The following is a 21,577-nucleotide window of genomic DNA, read 5'->3' as shown; positions in this document are numbered from 1 at the left end:
TGACCTATTCTACCTAAAGTACTCACGGAAATGAAAAAAACCTGTTTTTTACGACCTCAGATCTTAAATAAATGCAGTTAATATACAAAATATGTAAATATTCAAACAACTAAATAAGTACTAATTGGGCCGTGGCACAAATACAGCGTATCAAATGTTTTTATGCCTTTTTACACGTAAAAGTGTGTAAAAATGCGAATAAAACAGACTATTGTGAAACAGGGCATAACCAGGTGTAAGTAGATCAAGGTGACCTATGACACCTTGACGACAGGTGAGAACAGGTGCATAATGCCTATAGTCTGTTTCTGCTATGTCAATTTGGACTTAGTTTTATTTTTGAATGTTGAAAGTGCCGACAAATTACATCCTGTAAAATACATTTTGTATTGTTCACTGAGATCAAACTAGCAAATCCAGACTAGTACTTTTCGAGTTGTTTTGTTATTTCGTATTTACAGCTACGTAACACTTTGTGTCGATTTTTAAATTGAGAAAAACAGTTTTTTTTCATTTCCGTGAGTACTTTAGGATCTCCACGGGTAGATACCCGTATGAAATACATCACCATCGAATAACCAATTTTTGTTTGTGTCATCAAATATGGTGTGATGAGTAAACATGAGATGATGTGATGGGTGAACACTTGTTGATGGGATGAGTGAACACGTGCTGGTGTGTTCTGTGAACACGTGTTGATTAAACAAGGGAACACGTGCTGGTGTGATGAGTGAACACGTGCTGGTGTATGAGTGAATACGTGCTGGTGTGACGAGTGAACACGTGCTGGTGTGATGAGTGAACACGGGCTGGCGTGATGTGTGAACACGGGCTGGTGTATGAGTGAACACGTGCTTGTGTGACGAGTGAACACGTGCTGGTGTGATGAGCGAACACGGGCTGGTGTGACGAGTGAACACGGAGGGTGTGAGGAGTGTACACGTGCTGATGTGATTGTGTGACGTTAAATATTAACTCACTCACTCACTCACTCATAGTGACTCATAAACACATTCTCACGGTGTGGTCAGAATCGATCAATCATCTCGGCTTTTGAATATGGAAAAGATTTTGTCGCTTCTATTCACAATATAAATCACTAGATTGTCTGGTCCAGACTCATTTGTGTTCGACGGCAAAACATCTGTCAGTTCTATTTGAAAAACCTCAATATCACTTAAATACTAATTTCACTTACTCTTCAGAACAGGGACTTATTAATACCAGCCGCATCACGCGGCATGCTGCATACTGAAGTCCTCTACTGTTATAATATGAAACCTTTGTCACTACTATCCTTGAACAGTATATCACAGGGTACTTAATGCCATAACACCGGCAAGGAGAGCATGTCTGCGTTTGTATTAACCGAGGTCCCCGATCAGGCATAAAGCGTCGGTCATAAGGTCAAAATGGATGAGACAGGTGAGATGATGTTTCAGTAACTTTACAGACCTCCACTGGGCATTTTGAAGTAGTTTATGAATCTGCAATGCATATAGTCAACTTAAAGTCTGTCAAAACTGGGGTAGCATTTTATGCACATATATCTATCCTGGGCTTGTAGAGGTCATGGAGGAGTGAAAGTCTTAGACACTGCTGGCGGGTCAAGTCGCCGCCTAAAAGTACATTTGGCCATATTAAGATAACATTGAACTATATAACCGTCAGATGATAATTGAGAACTGTTAGATTTTTTTATTGTTAATAATACCTGTTATGTGCTTCTTGTGATCCGTCTATTGCTTTTTTTTATATATATGTGGACCATTCACGAGACGCTGCACAAAACAGGCCACGCTTTCCGTGCGTGTTCTAAATATACATTTTGTACAGTCTGTCCGCCTCAGAGTGGACAGGCCCAAACTACAGGCGGTTAACTTGTATGTCCCATCCCGTCTTTGATCCCCGGGGTGATGCCGGGCGTGTGTGTTGAAACCATTCGTGACCAACTCGTGTTATTCCGGGACAAGCCGAATAGCGACTCGTGTCCCTCTCATGGCCATTCTTGCGACCGGGTTCTGTCTTAGCGCAAACGGGCATACCTAAAATAATTGTCATCTCGTTGCCAAATGGTTAACATATATTTCCCCATATATTATATATATTTCAAATGCAATTTAAAGCACATCGGAACATGCGGAATTATACAGTATGAGTGAACACATGTAACTGTGTCTTGGGTATATTTTTAGATGCAAGACATATGTAAAATCAAAAATTATTTCTGAGGGATTCTTTGACGAAGAACTTGAAATCATGCGCGCATTCTGATTGGTTTGTCGTATTTTCGCACATAACATTCATCGATAGGGGGACGAGTCTTCTTGCAGGTTACGGAAAGAGGCGAGTGGTGACGAATGTGTTGAAACATGATCGGGTGATTGTCACCTGTGCAAGAGTACAAACTACTGCATGCATTTGAATTATCGGGAATGTACCCGTGGTTCAATGTGGCTGGATTATGACTGTATTGAAGTAAAATAATATGTTCCGACCCGTGTCTGAATTAATTACTAACAACACCTCTGAGTATCAAATGAGTAAGTGGTGTATTAGGCGCTTTTAGCACTATTCAAGCAATACCCTAGGGATATATAATTTGGTGTACAGCATAAACCTGTAACTGTTCTTGGAGTATGTAAGCGATATTGACGGACAATAAAATAATGTGTTATGATTATGAGTGAATGAGTGAGTTTAGGTTTTACGCCGCTTTTAGCAATATTCCAGCAATATCACGGCAGGGGACACCAGAAATGGGCTTCATGCATTGTACCCATGTCGGGAATCGAACCCGGGTCTTCGGCGTGACGAGCGAACGCTTTAACCACTAGGCTACCCGACCGCCCCTTATGATTATGATAATTCAAGCAGTTGTTATATATATTACAGTCAATGTGTAAAATCAGTAATGTGTAAAATAACTGATATTTCAACTTACAGCACGACAAAATAATTCTGTCATTTTACAATTAGTTTTCCTTCTTTTATGTTATGATAACGAATTTAAACAAGTTTATGGTCTATTTCATTACCCAGTGACTGTAAATTATAGAATTAAAGAAAATGAAAGTCAATGTCTATTTTAAAAAAAGAAATTTTGCTTCTAATACCAGCATAATTTGTCTAATATGACGTTTTAAGCCCTTTTTAACTTCTGAATAACCTTTAGTCAATCTGATTGAAAAAATAAATTATATATGACTGAAATATATTGAAGTTTTGTAAAATGCCCAAGAAAATATTTCAGTCATTTTACACTTTGACTGATTTTACATATGGACTGTAACACATATACATGTATATGTAAAGGGATATGACTTGGATTCAGTATTATGTGGAAATGCTTCAACATCTAGTGATACTAACCTTTCTATTGTACAATGTGTCCATTTGTTTATTGCAAAATCTAAAGATTTAAAATTTAAATATGTCTTCGATAACATCAGTCAAATAGTTGTTTGCATGTGTGATATGCTGGTATGCTGTTTGTTTATGAGCCGATATATGTATGTGTGTATTTGCGCGTGTCTTGTACATTCGCATCATATTATTTGCAACAGTAGGTACACTTAATCTAAATATATATTATTTTAAAGTACAGTTTACTCTTATTAATTGTTAAATTTCCTTAGTAGGGAGAGGTGTTTAAATAGGCTTAACCTTTTCACAAATCCCATTCCTTTTTTTGGTAATAAATATTGTTTAAATAATATATACATGTACATTCTTAGTGTGATAAATTAGGGCTGACCTTGCAGGTAGGTGTCGTGGGGAGTGACCATTCCTTCTGTTGGTATGGCGGCTCTTTGAGAATTTAAGCAACTCGATCTGCTACTATGACTTGTTATGTTACCATAACATAATTGCCGAGCAGTTCATTTTATAGAAATAATATCGCTAAGCTATTTTCAATTGAAAATCAAACATATGATAAAATCAGCTGAGTGCTATAATTTCTTTTACATTAAGTATCGCCTAAAATAAGTATGAACGAGGGGATGAGGGACTTATGTCTGGTAAGATAAGAACCTCTCACATATGAATCTTGTAACCTCATTCTGACCGGTTAGGGGTTTTACATCTTATTTGCATTTATATAGGATATATTTGCATATAAGGTTTGCAAACAAGGTCCATGTCTTAAGAAACGATTTCCCGGATCATCGCTGCTAAAGAGATTGCAGGCTCCATCCAATTACTTTCACACACCAACCACAATTGCACCATCGTCTATACTTCACGGGGGCGGTCGGGTAGCCTAGTGGTTAAAGCGTTCGCTCGTCACGCCGAAGACCCGGGTTCGATTCCCGACATGGGTACAATGTGTGAAGCCCATTTGTGGTGTCCCCCGCCGTGATATTGCTGGAATATTGCTAAAAGTGGCGTAAAGCCATACTCACTCACTCCCTATACTTCACGAGTTTGTGTACCGTAACTGCCTCCATCACCGATACGACCGATTTGCAGTGTAGGTGCTGTTATGACCAACGAATCAAGCCACGGCCTCGTTCCGGTCAGAGAGAGTCCAAAAATTGTACCGACCAATGAGAGCCAAGATAACATCGCACAATCGGCTCTGCATGTGACACAGCCTTGCGACACTCAGATCTTACACATTGCTTCGATATTAGGCAAATGCGGGTCTCGCACAGAGTAGGGTTCATTTGATTTCCGTGAGTTATTAATGGCAATATTTCATCAGCTGACAAAAATACACGCACGACACTTCTGTCCCCCAAATCGGATGTGTGTAATATCAAATTTTGTAGTGCATACATGATCTCTGAAGTATTGACGATGAAAATTCATAATTTTTATCTTTATATCCAGACAAAGACATATCTCCTCATTACGAAATCGAACCTGTCGTAACACGAGATGTCGTTTCAAAGGGAGAGAACTCTGCGTATCAACCGGGCTGCCTTCAGAAGTACACGTCCGCCCGGTGGGTGCTGGCCTACCAAGTGTGTCTTGCCTACCTGTTCTACATGACGCTGCCGCACGCTATGGGCTTCGCTATCGTGTGCATGACAACACGCACAATAAGCTACAATTTCAACAGCTCGCACAGTTTCAATATGTCAAACATAAATAATGGCTCTTTAGATGTAAGTTTCAGACGCTTCTATTGCGCTTGCCACTGACAGTAGAATTGATTAAGTCAATGGTGGTTGTGCCGTTTCAGTTATGTTCCAGAAATTCAGAATCTTTACATAGATGTGACACCTCACTGCGTGAAGATCTGACACCTCCATTTCAGATTGTGTCTGGCACAAATTCCGGTACGATTTAACGTAGTAATCTGACCAGCATGTCTGACCCGTGAAGATCCGGGTTAGAATAGGTCATCAACAACCCATGCTTGTCGTAAGAGACAACAAGCGGGATCCGGTGGTCAGGATGACTTGGTTGATGCATGTAATCGTATCCCAACTGTGTAGATCGATGCTCATGATGTAAATCACTGAATTGTCTGGTCCATATTGGATTATTTACAGACCGCCGTCATAGAGCTCGAATATTGCTGAGCGCGGCGTTAAACAACAACCAACTAAACATGGAATCGATCACGGGTCCTCGGTGTAAATAGAGAAGGCTTTAACCCTCTACAATCATACACGTGACGACATCCAAGGCCTCAGATCAGTTAAGCTTCAAGAAGTTTTAGGTTAGATATGTGGAGGGCATTTGTCACAGTCGTGACCAGAATGACGTCCGATGCAATTGCCTACTTCAACTTGTACCATATGTTCCTATGTTTTTCTTATTTAATTTTTCGCATTTGATTTTTTCAAAGGCAGGACACGCTCATGTTTTCGCGAACACCTGGTATCATCACTATTTGATAGTGATTCATATACATGGAATCGGGCAATCAACCCTGCCTAGACAGAGATGTCATATGAATATGGAAAGGATTCTGCCTTGAGCTGACAACAGATCCTTTGATTTAACACTAAATATTTGGCAATGTATCAAAAGGAGACGTCCATTTAATAGAGTATATTCCGTTTTCCTGGATTGTTTTCAAACAAATCATATTTGTCTTAAATAAATATCATGTCTATTTGTCCTAAGATTGGTTAATCTAAATTTAAACGTGCCAAGTAGTGGTCATATACAAAAGACAGTTTAATACATGCTAACAGTATATCCAATATGGGATCGCTGGACCTCGAGGATGTTGAATAAATGATAATGAATCACGATTAAATAATTATGTACCTTTACTTGGGTTTTGTCGCTTTTATTGTCAGACATGTTCGCCCTCGATAACAACATATCCATTCTCTTTGTGATATTAACTGCCTCCATCAGGTCTTGAATAGCAAATTAGCAACGTGTCAAGTGAGTGAGTTGGCATTTGAAGTCGCATCAGCAATCTTTCAGATATATAGCGACTAGAGCAGCGTAAGTACTTAATATCAAGTGTATAAACCCCTTCTTGCCGTAAAAGGCGACTAAGCCTGTCGTAAGAGGCGACCGACGGGATCGGATGGTCAGGCTCGCTGATTTAGTTGATGCATGTCATCGTATCTCAATTGCTTGGATCGATGTGCATGACGTCAATCATTGGATTATCTGGTCCAGTCTCGATTATTTACAGACCGCCGTCATATAGCTGAAATATTGCTGAGGGCGGCGTTAAACAACAAACAAACAAACAAACATAACACAGATGTGCATTTACATTTCAGACGCCAGAGTTCCAGTGGGACAGTTCCACGCAAGGCTTAATTCTCGCCTCCAATTTCTTTTTGGCTACGTTGTCTCCCCCGATAGGTGGCGCTCTCTGTCACAGGTTCGGCGGCAAGATGGTAGTGCTGATAACGTACTTCATCTGCGCAATCTGCAGCCTGTTTACACCCCTGGCGGCGAGAACACACCTCGCCTTCCTCATCACTGCAAAAATAGTCCAGGGATTCTGCGGGGTAAGATTTCGGAGGTTAATAATTTGACGTAAGAACGTTGGGATTTTACTTATATTGTCACAAAGTTGTGAATTGTATGATTATGTCCATACAATCAAGGCCATTTATAAACCATTCCAGAATGTTCTTTATATCAGTTTTAAATTTTTAAATCAAGAGTACGTCAAAATATGTTTCGAAGCGTAGTCGCCAATTTGAAACTTGTGTCGTAAAGCTCGAGAAAGCTGCCTTCTGATTGGCTAATGTCGATTTCTTGTCAGTCATTTCATTGGTCGGTCAAAGTTCGCGAAAGGTCGTTCAGACGTGACCCATTACGGGATGTCCTCAAATCTTTGTTTAGCTGTAGCGAAAATTAAGATCTGATTTTAATGAGATTGTGGAAATGGTAAAATTTAACGTCTTCGCAAAGTCCTCATAGGTATTACCACCGGAATCAATGAAGTAGACACAATTTAACTTAATTACAAATTGCAAATAAGAGGGATCCATCTTACATACAGCAAATAGACAGGACCAAAAACATAGTTCGTTATATCCATCAGTTCGTTATAAGCGTGTTCGTTATAACTGTAGTTTACTGTAATTTGACTTTTGACATGAACAACAAGAATAATCAATATTGTCAAACTGACCCAGTTTACATCAGACTTGATCACCCATTTTGATTGTTGAATGTCTATTGTTCGATCAAAGGCATCATCCTTTTCATTTAGAATAACGCCCCATATGCTTTCGTCCTTCGTACAGTAAACTACAGTTATAACGAACACGCTTATAACGAACTGATGGATATAACGAACTGATGGATATAACGAACTATGTTTTTGGTCCTGTCTATTTGCTGTATATATTCCATACATGTGCTTATAACGAACTACGGTTATAACGAATTAAAATTACTGGTCCCTTTGAGTTCGTTATAACCGTAGTTTACTGTACTTTAAGGGCCACACAGACATGTGAGAGACACAAAGAAGATACATGATTCAACATCAGTTGTCATCAAGTCGAAGAGCTGCTAGGCACATTATATGCTTGGATGTTAGCTGGCTGATCGCAAGCCAAATGTGCATAATATATCATGCATCACATGAAACTCTTTTTATGTTTTTTTGCACTCATAGATGTACCGTTTGTGACTCGATTATTTTACAGACCGTCGTCATATAGCTAGAATATTGCTGTGTGCGTCGTTAAACGGCCAACAAATAAATAAATAAACAAATTTATCAATAATCTATACACTAAAGGCAAGTAATGTTCATCAGTGAGGAAGAAAAGCCCATTTTGAACTCTTCTTAAAACAATAGGCTTTCACAAACCTCAACTCGGAGCAGAAACCAACTCAACCACAACGTCATCATATCTGACCCTCGGTATGACGACGTCGTTGAAAACCCTTAGAGGCAGTTTATTCCATTCTGAGGGAGCTCGCCCCAGGTCAGAGGTCAAGAGGTGGTTTGGGACATCTGACAATGGCGTTATTTCTATACTACTCAAAAGAAGTCAAAGAACACCCGATTATGTCTTACCAAGAAAGGATCGTGTGTTCCTCAATTTGCAGCATCTAACAAACACCTTTTCTTTCCATACAGAACATGATCTTCCCAGCAACAAATGACCTCTGGTCAAGATGGACCCCTGGTAGGGAAAAAGTACAACTGGTCTCCATCGGATTTTCAGGTACTGTATCCAAAGTCTATTCTTTTTCTGTTTCATCGTCCGCCCGGAGAGCGGAAGGTCCGGGGTTCGATACCAAAAAACGTTAAAAGATGGTACTTGTTGTTATCCTGTCTGGCGCTCGACATTAAGGGGCTAAAACAAGGACTGGTCGGCTCGGTGTCAGTATACTGTGTCTGAGTGGGTTATTCAAGTTAAATTGCGGCATGGTATCTCAGTGAGCTAGCACTATCAATCGGCATCAGTCCGGACTAGTACAAGCAGCCACACAAACACACACACGTACATGCACGTCTCGATATAAGTGAAATAATCTTGGACGCGACGTTAAACCTCATTTCACCTCACAAATGTGTGCCAGGCGTCACCTGAATATATGTCCTAAGTTTGCTGGTTATAAAGTGTTCTAATAATTACGAAATAACCTGTTTTCGAGCTGGCTTACCTGTTCCTCTAATCGCGCTAAATTGAATTCGGAACCGAATGCGCAGCTGTTTTTCTCTATTCCATCATTCCAAAATGAAACAATTTGATGTTAGCGAAGCTATTAAGTAAATCAGCATGGGATAAGTCCATTGTGAAAAATGAGATGTCGATCTGAAATACGATTATACTCAACATATGAAACTCCATATGTTGAAACACTGTTTGATTTACAACATTAGATCCCGTTAGTCGCCTCTTACGACAAGTTTAGTCACCTTTTACGGCAAGCATGGGTTGCTGAAGACCTATTCCTCCCCCGATCTTCCCGGGTGTTATATATGTTGAAAATGTGTAGCAGAGCTACTTCATCAGCCACCATGGAGAGGGAGCAATAAAGAAACTTATACAAGCCTTGGAAAGTTCAGTGCTATCATGACGTCTCACTAGCCATTGTGACGCAACATATATAAAGTCATAATAGTTTACAGTAAGGAGCACCATGTAGAGCTGACTGTTGTCCCTAAAACTATCTCTATCGCATTTCTGTCACGTTCTGAAACTCTGAAACTCTGAAAATTGTATACCATTTAGGTTTGCGAAACATGCACTCTAGAAAAAATAGCTTCTGCGGTGATGTGGTCACCAAAGTGTCAGTAACAGTTCAAAATCATGCTCCAGGTAAAATAAAAAATATATGCAATTTCGATTATCCGATTTCTCAACGATTGCCACGTGATTGGAATAATTTGAAGTTTAGAATTCCATAAGTGCCGATGGGTTAGTGAGTGGGAAATGTCAGTTGATCTAAGTGTTGTGTAACGTGATATGTATTGTATGGATGGACTCCAGTCATAACACGTCAGGTGAATTTTAAGATTTCGTGAATTTCAGCATTTATAACAGATGATATTACGATACAAGGACATATGTGGGTGATTGGTGATTGTCTTTCTCGTCACTTAAACAACACAGACTATATCTCGCTCTGTATTGTAATTAGCTTTGACGCCAGTTTTGAGTTTTGTTATCTGAATAGGGCTGAAATTGGGGGTATAGCGGGGAATGGTTCCAGGGTATGTAGCATGACAGAATTGAGATAGAATACCCAACATGGTCGAGGATACTCTTTTATCAACTTAAATGTTAAATGCGGTCCGACATTTCCTCACGTTTTCATAACAGCAAATAAATAGATTTTCCTTGTGTTTATTGAAATTCCTGCATTCTGATTAGCTGAATTGGTCATGTGTTATTGCATTCATTTCAGAATATAAAAAAGTAAGCCACGCCCACCGAAGCGGACTACTTTTATTACTACGGAATGTCGGGGAATCCATATATTACATGCGAGGGAATTCCCTTTCTGCTCACGTGTATCGCTATGCAGTGGGCATTTAGCGAAATTCATGCATATCCCTCGTCCATACAACCCTTGAGACCGAAGACCAAGAAGGAATAAAACAGCAAATGTGCAGACTCGCTCGCCTGTTTTTGTCCCGCTCGCCTCGGTGCCACAACTTTCATTTCTTCGGGTTTCGTTTCTAACTAGCATTGTTCCAACTGGGTCTTCCAGTTCTCAAGGACCTAATGTTCGAATCTGGCGGTAACTGACTTTGTCATTTGAAACAGCCGCCTTATCCCCGACATATTTGTTTCGGCTCGTTACAGTCTGACTGTTGCAGTTCTTCTCGCCTCTTTCCTTGATTGATAGGTCCTATGAACTTTGTTTCAATCCTACTCTCCGTTGATTGGCTACTGACAATGTGGGCGTGTCAAGTTATGTGCATAAATTAAACAATCACCTGATTCATGTCACGCCACAGTATGTATTCCTACACCATGAATCAATCCCGTCATTTTTGTCTGCTTTTATATAAACAGCTGTTTTTGGTTAAACTATTATATGTTTTCGTTGTCGAATTTAATTATAAGCTCTGACTGTGTATTTTTTCCTGTTCATTGAGGTATGAATCGAAAAACCGATGTGCAATTTGTATAAATCCGCATAGCGGATTCTTACAAAAAATTGCACATCGGATTTTCGATTCATACCTCAATGAACCAAAATAAATACACAGTCAATCCTTAACTGAATTTAATCAGATCAAGGGATTCACAGTTTACAACGCCACTCAAACTTGATAAATCCCTCATATTGCTTGACGACGGGCCATTATCACGCCCGTTGTTAGGTGACGTCATAGGGATAGGGATAGGTGACGCTACGTTCAATAGTGACGTCATCTGCTTTGTTCTATGACATTTCCATATTTATAAAAGTGGGCAACTGACATTCGTGTTGATTGCAGTAAATGTTTCTAAACCGATATTGTTGTTTCTTTTTATTTCATAACATATTCTATCCATTTTAGCTAAAAAGCGTAACCCTATTTTTCAGGGCAATATCATTTGCAGAAGCCCTCGGTCTTTTCAACTGCCCTCCTTCGTCGTACAGTTAATGGAAGACCTCGGGCTTCTGCAAGTGATAATGCCCTGAAAAACAGCGTTACCCTTCAAATATATTGATGACATCTATAGGCAAATGTGTACAATGTTGTTGTTGTTGTTGTGCAGGTGGGACGTTATCCCAGATCGTGTTGTTCACGATGTCCGGCTACCTCTGTACCCTGTCCGTTGATAACGGCTGGCCATTCATCTTTTATGTAACAGGTAAGCTGTTCCGTCCTCATCAGGGAGCCTATGTCCTACGTAAAGAATTTATATTTGCTCGACTGTGAGAACAAGGAGACACACGCGGCACAGTCGTCTAAGGCTGTGTGTAGTGTTGTGTCCCTTATTCGTGCCAGGATTCGCATTTCGTGGAGGAAATGGAGATTTGGCACATGCATCTGATCTCGTTGCATTTGTCCAATTGATTTTAAGTTCTTTGAGCCTGCACGCACATTCTTAAAATCAAACATCACACTGAGATAGACGAATAGGGAAATGCAAGGATTAAATGTTTTTTCCTGCTAATTTATTTGTTTAAGTCAGATTTGTACGTGGCATGTAGTGACCTATTCGTCACCGGGGCGGTCGGGTAGCCGAGTGGTTAAAGCGTTTGCTCGTCACGCGAAGACCCGGGTTCGAACCCTGACATGGGCACAAAGTGTGAAGCCTATATCTGGTGTCCCCCGCTGTGATTTTGCTGGAATATTGCTAAAAGCGGCGTAAATTCAAACTCGCCCACTCCCTCACTCATTCGTGACCACTCGCCACTTTCCGTGTTCTGCAAGAAGGCTCGTCTCCCTATTAATCAATGTTACGTACGAACACTCGACAACACAATCGGAATGCGCGTGTAATCATAAAAGATTTGATCTAAAGAATCCCTCATTACTGCCAATAGTCATGAATGGAAGAGGTACCCGGTCTGAGGCACCGCAATTTATTGTGCAGAGTTGTGTCCCTTAGGCAAGTCAGGAGCCTTTGCTTGTGGGTTCCAATCCCGATTATAGTTCTAGGTTCTTCAGCACAATACCAAAGTTATAAGCGTTTGAGATCTGCATCAAATGATACAACCGGAATTCTGTTAAAATCGGCATTAAACCCAACTCACTCACTCACCATGAATGGTAGTGACTTCTGGTGAACGGTGTACTCATTTCATTCCATTTGCTATCTGACAAGGTCATTGTTTATTCTACCTGTAGGTGGCGCATGTGTGGTGTGGTGTGGCATGTGGTGTCTGACGGTATTTGATTCCCCGGATGTTCACCCGAGAATTTCATTTAAAGAGAGACAGTACATCAACAACACCCGAGTGGGCGTGGCCAGACGTCACGTATGTAACACATATTATTAAAACTATTGGTGTGTGTGTGTGTGTGTGTGCGTGCGTGCGCGTGTGTGTGTGCGTGTGCGTGTGCGTGTGTGTTAGTTTTTAACATAATACATTTTTGTTCACGGTGCCTAGCATGTCACACGAATAAAATAATTTCTTTCTTATATCTGAAGTCAAGTGGTTTTATATCAATTGTTTACTGTTAAAAAATGATGTTTTTCGAACATCCAAAACGGGCTATAACAAACTCGACCCCTTGGCAGGAACTTATTGAAGAGTGGGGTGATGGATTAAGCTATCAATGGTAACAAATAATAATTTGCATAGATATACCGGATACTTATAACACGTCCCATTTTAATTCTGGAAACCCCAGAGTCCAGAAACTACGGTCTTTTCCCACTCTCGGTCAAAGGTATTTACAAAAATAAGCATGCTGTTTTCCTGGCAACATTATAAGGAAGAAAAAATGAAAAAAAAAAGTTTAAAAACTCAATATTTACACCATCTCGCCCATGGGCGAGAATATTTTCCTTTACTCAAAACTCATGTTTTTATTTCTCAAATACTTAACTAAATATTGTTTTTAAAAAAATTAACACACACGTATTTCTCTCCCGTGTCTTTATCTCCCGAAAGTTGTTTGTTTACACATATAGATTTACACCTAAGATAGCAAACTACACGATATAGTGTGAATGTCAAAGTTACCATGGAGTTACTTGATGCTTATTGCAGTTTGATGTTCCAGGAATCCATCATTAGCAATCAGAAAACAGCTTTTACGATATTTGTTGCAAAAAATACATTATTGCAGTGTTATTCATATAAAATAGTTTCAAAGTTTAAAATAATAACATATGTTTTTGAAGGTGTAGCTGAAAGAATATCACGTCTCCATACAAAATCCTCTGTGTCAAAATCACATTCATGGCGAAGACGGTAATAAAATGATCGAGCTACACCATCATGTCGTTTAAGATACTGTGTTTGTGCTAAAGCTGGGCATCCACTGACAATGTGTTGGACGGACAGTCTCATTAAATTCATTACATAATCTACATTTTCATATTTTCATTTTGATGCAAAATCATCACCATCATCACATAATCATCGTTATTATTATTAACATCATAATATATGTTTTTGAAGGTGTAGCTGAAAGAATATCACGTCTCCATACAAAATCCCAGCCCTCAGCCACCCCCCCAACCCTCCCTCCTACGGAGAAACTTGACTCCCAATGGGAGACAATCGCGGGAAAGTTGATCATCCACGGATTACTAAAAAGACGGTGTATGAAATACCCTAGGGAATACGTTTAGATCATTAAAACCAGAGTAAATCAGTTCCAGATTAGCACTACACCGTAATCGCTTACGAACGAAACCCGAGTTTCGACTGACCACCCAGTAGCATGACGACCCGTTAACGGTCTAACGAAGCCTGGAGGGCACGACTCATGACTTTGACAAGGGTGGTATACGTGTGCGCGGACGTCGGTGAGGGCACGAAACCCTAGTTTCGACTGACAACCCAGTAGCAAGACGACCCGTTAACGGTCTAACGAAGCCTGGAGGACACGACTCATGACTTTGACAAGGGTTGTATACGTGTGCGCGGAACCTTTCCTGGTCAGCCGAGGGAATGCCAAGCAAAGCGCGTTTCTTAACATAGAGAAATTTACAACCAGATATGTACAATTATTGAGGTGGCAAAAATGACCATAAATACAGGAGCAATATCTACAAGAACAGGATTATCCGTCTTATGCGTGAAAATCCTTGTCACAAAAAAACATTTTCAACACATGAATAAGGTAGCAAACATGTATGAGATAACATATTCCGGGTCGTACCATGGATGGACCTCTGTGTCAAGACCACGGTCACATTCATGGCGAAGACGGTAATAAAATGATCGAGCTACACCATCATGTCGTTTAAGATACTGTGTTTGTGCCAAAGCTGGGCACCCATTGACAATGTGTTGTTATTGTTATTATTATTATTATTATTATTATTATTATTATTATTATTATAGGATGAGAAGATCCCATGGCGAGCGATAGCCACATCACCGCTTTGCTATACGATCATGGTGGTCATGTTCGCTCACCAATTTACAATGGTCACTTTCGTGGCCTTCACTCCAGCCTACATGAACATCGCCCTCAAGTACAGCATCCCTGAGGTAGGTTTGAAATAAGGTACTCTGGCACCTAGTCTACCCAGACTCTCCATGGGGAGACATTTGTTAAGACAACAGAGACCTCTTCTATGCAGGACTTCCCAAAGGGAGACAGATCGTACTGCAACAGTGATCTAGTCTATGCCTGACTTCCCTATTGGGAGACGGATCATGAGATAACTAGGACCTAATCTGTGCCGGACTTCCCAAAAGGAAACTGATCGTAAGATAATATGAGAACCTTATCTTTGCTAGGCTTCTTAAAAGGAGACGGATCGTAAGATAATAGGAACCTAATCTTTCCTCGACTTCCCAAAGGGTGACAGATCACGAGACAACACTGACGTAACCTGTACCGGACTCCCTAAAGGGAATGATCAAATACAACGCGGACCTAATCTGTGCCGGACTTCCAACTGGGAGACTGATCGTAAGATAATAGGAACCTAATCTTTGCTAGACTTCCCAAAGGGAGAATGATCAAAGACAACGCGGACCTATTCTGTGCCGGACTTCCAACAGGGAGACGGATCATGAGACAACACTGACATAACCTGTGCCGGACTTCCCAAAGGGAGAATGATCATAGGATACAAGGAACCTAATCACCGGATCACAAGAAACCTGGGGCATTATCAAAGGAGAGCATTATAAGTACTCCAAATCTGACCAACAAAATATAATATATGTCTTAATTCCGTTTCTCAATTTGTAATGCAAAACCTTCTAGTTCATCCATTAATGTGATCCTGTTTTTCAGAGTGGTGTCATGTCGGCAGTGCCTTACATTGGTCGCTTCACAGCATCGTACTTCTGGGGGTTCTTGTCGGACAAGCTTCGAACCCGTCTGTCTACCACCAGTGTCAGGAAACTCGTTCAAGTTGTAGGTAGGTGTAAAAGACCGCTTTTGAACAACATAATTAACCATGTTACCACATAATCCGAACTCAACAAATCTCTCAATACGTGCGGTAAAAAATGACTTTCTTCGTCATCTCCTACATGATCATGCGTTCAAATGTTATTGATGGTATATGTCCGCACACAAAACGTGTCACGGGTTTATTCAAGCTGCCTGGTCACATTTTGTGCAAATTGTGCTCATTAAGTGGACTAAGTGCTGTTTAATAGATACACTTACAACACAGCCTTTATAACTACATTGTCGTAAACAATGTGTCCATGTTCACGATCTCGTACATATTAATGTTGCTGATGTATGCGAGCGTACACCATAAGCTTATTAAATTTTCTACTTTAAACCCTATACTTTCTTTCTTTATTCAAATAAAAAAAACGTTTTTGTAACACACGCTCCTCCACGATAAGAAAGTGTATTATTTCTCAGTTCTGTTGTGATAAATATCTTTGGCCGGTTCCCCACCAGTTTCGTTATTAGACCAGTTCGAATAGGACGACTCTAAATATGACCGTCCAATTCAACAACAGAGACTCTCAATCACTATCACCGGACGTATGTTACTTCTTTGTAGGATTCGGTGTTGCTGGTGCTCTAACTGGTGGACTAGGTTACGTGACTGAAGACACGCGGGTGGTGGCGGTCTGTCTGCTCACTGTCATCATGTTCTCCCACTCATCAACGCTATCATCCAATGCGCAGCTTCCACTAGACATAGCTCCACAGTAGGTTCCCGTTGACGCTTAGCCACTATTGAACGACACAATCGGGGGATACAGGTCTTAGCAGGACCGTTTGGTGCCCTTGATAAAAGTCACAGCCTTAATGACTACTTCTTGTCCCTTCACGAAGGTTACAGGGTAAAGTCGTGTCACTTCTTGAAGGCTTTATGGCTACGTAGTGTCATTCATGGAGGTAACAGGAACATGTCGTGTCTCCGCATGAAGGCTATAGGACGTCTTGTCCCCACATGAAGGCTACAGGGCGTCTTGTCCCCACATGAAGGTTACAGGACGTATTGTCCCCACATGGAGGTTACAGGACGTCTTGTCCCCACATGAAGGTTACAGGACGTCTTGTCCCCACATGAAGGTTAGAGGACGTATTGTCCCCAAATGAAGGTTACAGGACGTCTTGTCCCCACATGGAGATTACAGGACGTCTTGTCCCCACATGAAGGTTACAGGACGTATTGTCCCCACATGGAGATTACAGGACGTCTTGTCCCCACATGAAGCCTACAGGACGTCTTGTCCCCACATGAATGCTACAGGACGTCTTGTCCCCGCATGAACGCTAGAGGACGTTTTGTCCCCACATGGAGGTTACAGGATGTCTTGTCCCCGCATGAATGCTACAGGACGTCTTGTCCCCGCATGAATGCTACAGGACGTCTTGTCCCCGCATGAAGGCTACAGGATGTCTTGTCCCCGCATGAATGCTACAGGATGTCTTGTCCCCGCATGAATGCTACAGGACGTCTTGTCCCCGCATGAAGGCTACAGGATGTCTTGTTCCCGCATGAAGCCTACAGGATATCTTGTTCCCGCATGAAGGTTACGGGACGTCTTGTCCCCGCATGGAGGTTACAGGACGTCTTGTCCCCACATGGAGGTTACAGGACGTCTTGTCCCCGCATGAATGCTACAGGACGTCTTGTCCCCACATGGAGGTTACAGGATGTCTTGTCCCCGCATGAATGCTACAGGACGTCTTGTCCCCGCATGAATGCTACAGGACGTCTTGTCCCCGCATGAATGCTACAGGACGTCGTGTCCCCACATGAAGTCTACAGGATGTCTTGTTCCCGCATGAAGGCTACAGGATGTCTTGTTCCCGCATGAAGCCTACAGGACGTCTTGTCCCCGCATGAATGCTACAGGACGTCTTGTCCCCACATGGAGGTTACAGGATGTCTTGTCCCCGCATGAATGCTACAGGACGTCTTGTCCCCCCATGAATGCTACAGGACGTCTTGTCCCCGCATGAATGCTACAGGACGTCGTGTCCCCACATGAAGTCTACAGGATGTCTTGTTCCCGCATGAAGGCTACAGGATGTCTTGTTCCCGCATGAAGCCTACAGGATATCTTGTTCCCGCATGAAGGCTACAGGACGTCTTGTCCCCACATGGAGGTTACAGGACGTCTTGTCCCCGCATATAGGTCCAAAATACATATTTTACGGTCAAAGTCAAAATAAAAAATGGTTATGTTCACCATCTGAAATGAAATCATTTTGAGTAGGCGTTAAAAATACGGTCAATGTTAATATAGGGTGATGTTAAACGATCGTATGAAATAGAAAGGGGACGTTTAAATTCTCAATCCTTAGATCAACGCCGTGGTAATATTATAGCAATATTACATATTCTAGGCTGCTCTGTTGAAAAATCAAAGGCGCCGACTTTAGACTTTTTGAGTTACGTCATAATAGACAGACCTCATGGCGCTGTTCCAAATTACCTATCCCGTGATCTACCGTATCCTTGGTAACATCGTTTTTTTATTAACTTCAAGCAGGATAAAATAATTTCTTTAAACTTGTGTAATGTTCGAATATTATTCAAAACATTGCCGCCCGTGCCACAACGGTCGCAAAATTGTGGCGTGCGCTGGTGCTTTTGAGTGCCTCCAAATTATGTCTGTCTGTGGTCAAAGGAATGGGTCAACTACAGTTTACCCAAAAGGAATGAGCAATGCTTGAAAAATTTCACATTCTGCAGTCAAACAAAACGGCCGTTATGTTGCTCTTTTTCCGCCATGTTCGGGCCACGGTGACGCCATATCACATCCAAGGCACTGTATTCATAGCTTGCAGTTGCTGCAGTTTTCTAACTTGAGTGGTCGAAACAAACAGGCAACTTTTACGAGAAGAAAACACCTCAACTCACAATACCCAGCGACACCGAACTTCGGCAGGCTTTGTTTACATTTCCTTACTCGCAATGCCCTTGTTGAATGTTGCGAATAACGTGTTAATTTGAAGCAAATTAATGTAAAAAATAATTTTTAAATTCTGCTTATTGCTGCATGGGATATCATGGATAGCTGCACACTGAACGGATAATGAAATATGAAATAATAACAAACTACACATTTTTGTAGTGTTGTGTTACGTTCAAAATGTAGCAGTTCCTTAACAGAAGGGTGCTGACAATAATATGGAAGAGCCCGTTAGTTCCCCCTGTTCGAGGATTTTCAATTGACGTCTCAGGTCATAATGGATTTGATTTTTTACCCAGCTCCAATAAAACATAAGGTCTTAAATTCGGCATCTTAGAAAAGAAATCATGTTTGCTCTATCCCATGTTTTGTCATCTTCCCGAGGCAAGGGAGTTAACTGACTTCAAAAGTCCAGTTACCACCCTTGCCGAACTAGGCTGGTATTGTGGAGTTACATTTTGGCTGGACTAACGAGACTATGCATAATCCCATCAAAATCGCGCCAAAAATTTGAAATCAACAGATATTTTCTAAATCTTTTCATGTTTCTAATGAAGGTGCTCGCGTGATTTGATGCACTTCGCGATGTAAGACTCGTTTTATCACAATATAGATCTTGATTATCGATCAGTTCGCCTTGACTGGGCGTCGCCAGTTTGTTTGAAGCTAATGGATATGAGAGTGATATGAGAGGTTGTATCTGATTGGTCCATAGGAGAGGCATAGAAAGGACATAACTCGTAATAGCAACTGGTGGCGCTACGATCGAACCTAGGAATTCACACATCAGCTCTACGTGCTTCAATCCTCTCCTATGTTTCAGGTTTGCATCGATTCTCACTGGGCTGATGTTTGGCGTTGGAAACCTTGGTGCCACCGTGTCTCCACTGATCACCGCTTACATCATCCGTGACGTAAGTATGGACACCGATGGGGCAGGGGTGATCGCTTACATCATCCGTGACGTAAGTATGGACACCGATGGGGCAGGGATGTCACACACTATCACTAACGTGACAGAAGACGGTAATGTTCGGAAACATCTAAACCATTCGATTCATCTAAATCATTCGTATAGACAAGTTGTCCTTTTGCCACGGCCAGGATCACTGGACACAGATGGCGCAAGGGGGTCACACTATTTTAACGTGACAGACGACGGTGGTGATCAGAACATATCTAAACCATACATCTGAGCCATTCATCGAAACCATTCGTATAGACAAGTTGTCCTTTTAGCCACGGCAAGGATCGAATACAGAGGATCACGCGTGACTTTCGACAACGGACATGCTTCAAATGATAGGTATAAGACAGAGAACATGTTCCCGCTAATGACAGAGGACATTAAACATTTCCCTGTGACTGATAGAAGACAAAACGCACGTGACTTACGTTAGTATAACATGTGGCAAATATTCTTTTCGGTGCAATATTACTCCTTCACTTTGACTACCTGTTGTCACGTCCCTGTTGTTCTGGTGGGGAGCAAACGTGGTAGTATTACAAGGTGATTTCCAAATGGAACACACATTTTTAGTTTTACAATCACAAAAGGCAATACAGTGGGTCAAATAGTGTTTTAAGCTTGCAGGAATTTGGTGTTTTCAAATAGGTATCCACGTGGCAATGGACCTCGTGTCGTTCTTAAACAGGTCCATGTAGCCTTCTAAAAACAGTAACGTCCCGAAACTTCTCGAAAGATCAAGTCTGTGATGTTTGTAAACATTCAGGGTGGTAAATCTGATGAATTCCTATTAATGATGGTAACCGATGACTTCACAATCATCTGCAAACCATTGTGATGTTATTCATTGTAGCCATATTAGAAGGGGAATTGGCTTTATCTCACCCAAGCGATATCCCCGGGGGAAGCCAGTTTGGGCTGATAATTTTTTTCCAAACTTGCCAGTTCATTCGAGGTAATTTCTTTTCAGAGGACCATGGAACAATGGCGGACGCTTTTCTACCTCAATATGGGCGTATTTCTAGCTTCCGGTGTTGCATTTCTTCTGTTTGCGAGTGGAGATATACAGCCATGGGCAGATAACACTATTCACGAAGAAAGGGAGTTGAAAGAAAAGCAGTCATTGAAAACAGGGGACGATAATGTCATTGAGGCAAACAAGGGAGATATGTGACAAGTACTGTGGAAATATTCCGCCTGTCGATCAACTTACGACGTCTTCCAATATACGTGAAGGTCTTCCAAGGCAAATTAAGCATTTGCTGCATATGTTTTGTGAAATACAAGGCATGCGAACCTGTTGCCATCGATCTTCCATAGCCCCCATGTGTACGTGTGACACTTGTTTACTGTAGATCAAAAATAAGTCAATGCTCTTTGACGCTCCCCCCCCCCAAATATCCTTAATTTGAAAAAGGACTTAAATTTGTATGCACAATAAGTAAAATATGATATTTGGTGATAATGAAAATTTAAGTATAGTGTTATGAGAGAGTGCGTGAGTGAGTGAGTTTGGTTTTACGCCGCTTTGAAATCATTATGTCAGTAATTTCACGGCGCTTCAGCTCGACGAGGAAAGAAATTTCGAAGTGATATATATCTTAGAAGTTTACCACTTTGAAACAATTGAACTCGGGTATTTTGTTCAGATATGTAAATACACAAGCAGGGTAAACTTGTTTTCTGGCAAGAGTACGGGAAGCAATTATATTGAGTTTGTACATTTAA

At 41.2% G+C, this 21,577-nt stretch overlaps 1 protein-coding gene across 1 annotated transcript; it reads left to right on the top strand.

The window, feature by feature from the left end:
- The first annotated feature begins 1,375 nt into the window (after positions 1-1,375).
- On the top strand, positions 1,376-21,023 carry LOC139471159 (uncharacterized transporter slc-17.2-like). The gene is made up of 11 exons (XM_071253427.1): positions 1,376-1,425; positions 4,837-5,114; positions 6,705-6,938; positions 8,534-8,621; positions 11,619-11,714; positions 12,698-12,828; positions 14,872-15,021; positions 15,779-15,905; positions 16,512-16,662; positions 19,706-19,796; positions 20,820-21,023. Exons 1-11 carry the CDS (start codon positions 1,413-1,415, stop codon positions 21,021-21,023), a joined length of 1,563 nt encoding a protein of 520 aa, XP_071109528.1. The 5' UTR covers positions 1,376-1,412.
- The last annotated feature ends 554 nt before the right edge of the window (positions 21,024-21,577 follow it).

This window comes from Haliotis cracherodii, unplaced genomic scaffold, assembly GCF_022045235.1.
Source record: "Haliotis cracherodii isolate W230 unplaced genomic scaffold, xgHalCrac1.p SCAF_22, whole genome shotgun sequence".
Taxonomy (NCBI): domain Eukaryota; kingdom Metazoa; phylum Mollusca; class Gastropoda; order Lepetellida; family Haliotidae; genus Haliotis; species Haliotis cracherodii.
The sequence above is the reverse complement of the archived record's forward strand: the minus strand, read 5'-3'. Positions and strand labels throughout refer to the sequence as shown.

Coding starts and splice junctions, on each gene's coding strand:
- LOC139471159 (XM_071253427.1), top strand. Junction 5,115..6,704: donor TAAATAATGGCTCTTTAGAT/GTAAGTTTCAGA, acceptor TTTACATTTCAG/ACGCCAGAGTTCCAGTGGGA. Junction 19,797..20,819: donor CCGCTTACATCATCCGTGAC/GTAAGTATGGAC, acceptor ATTTCTTTTCAG/AGGACCATGGAACAATGGCG.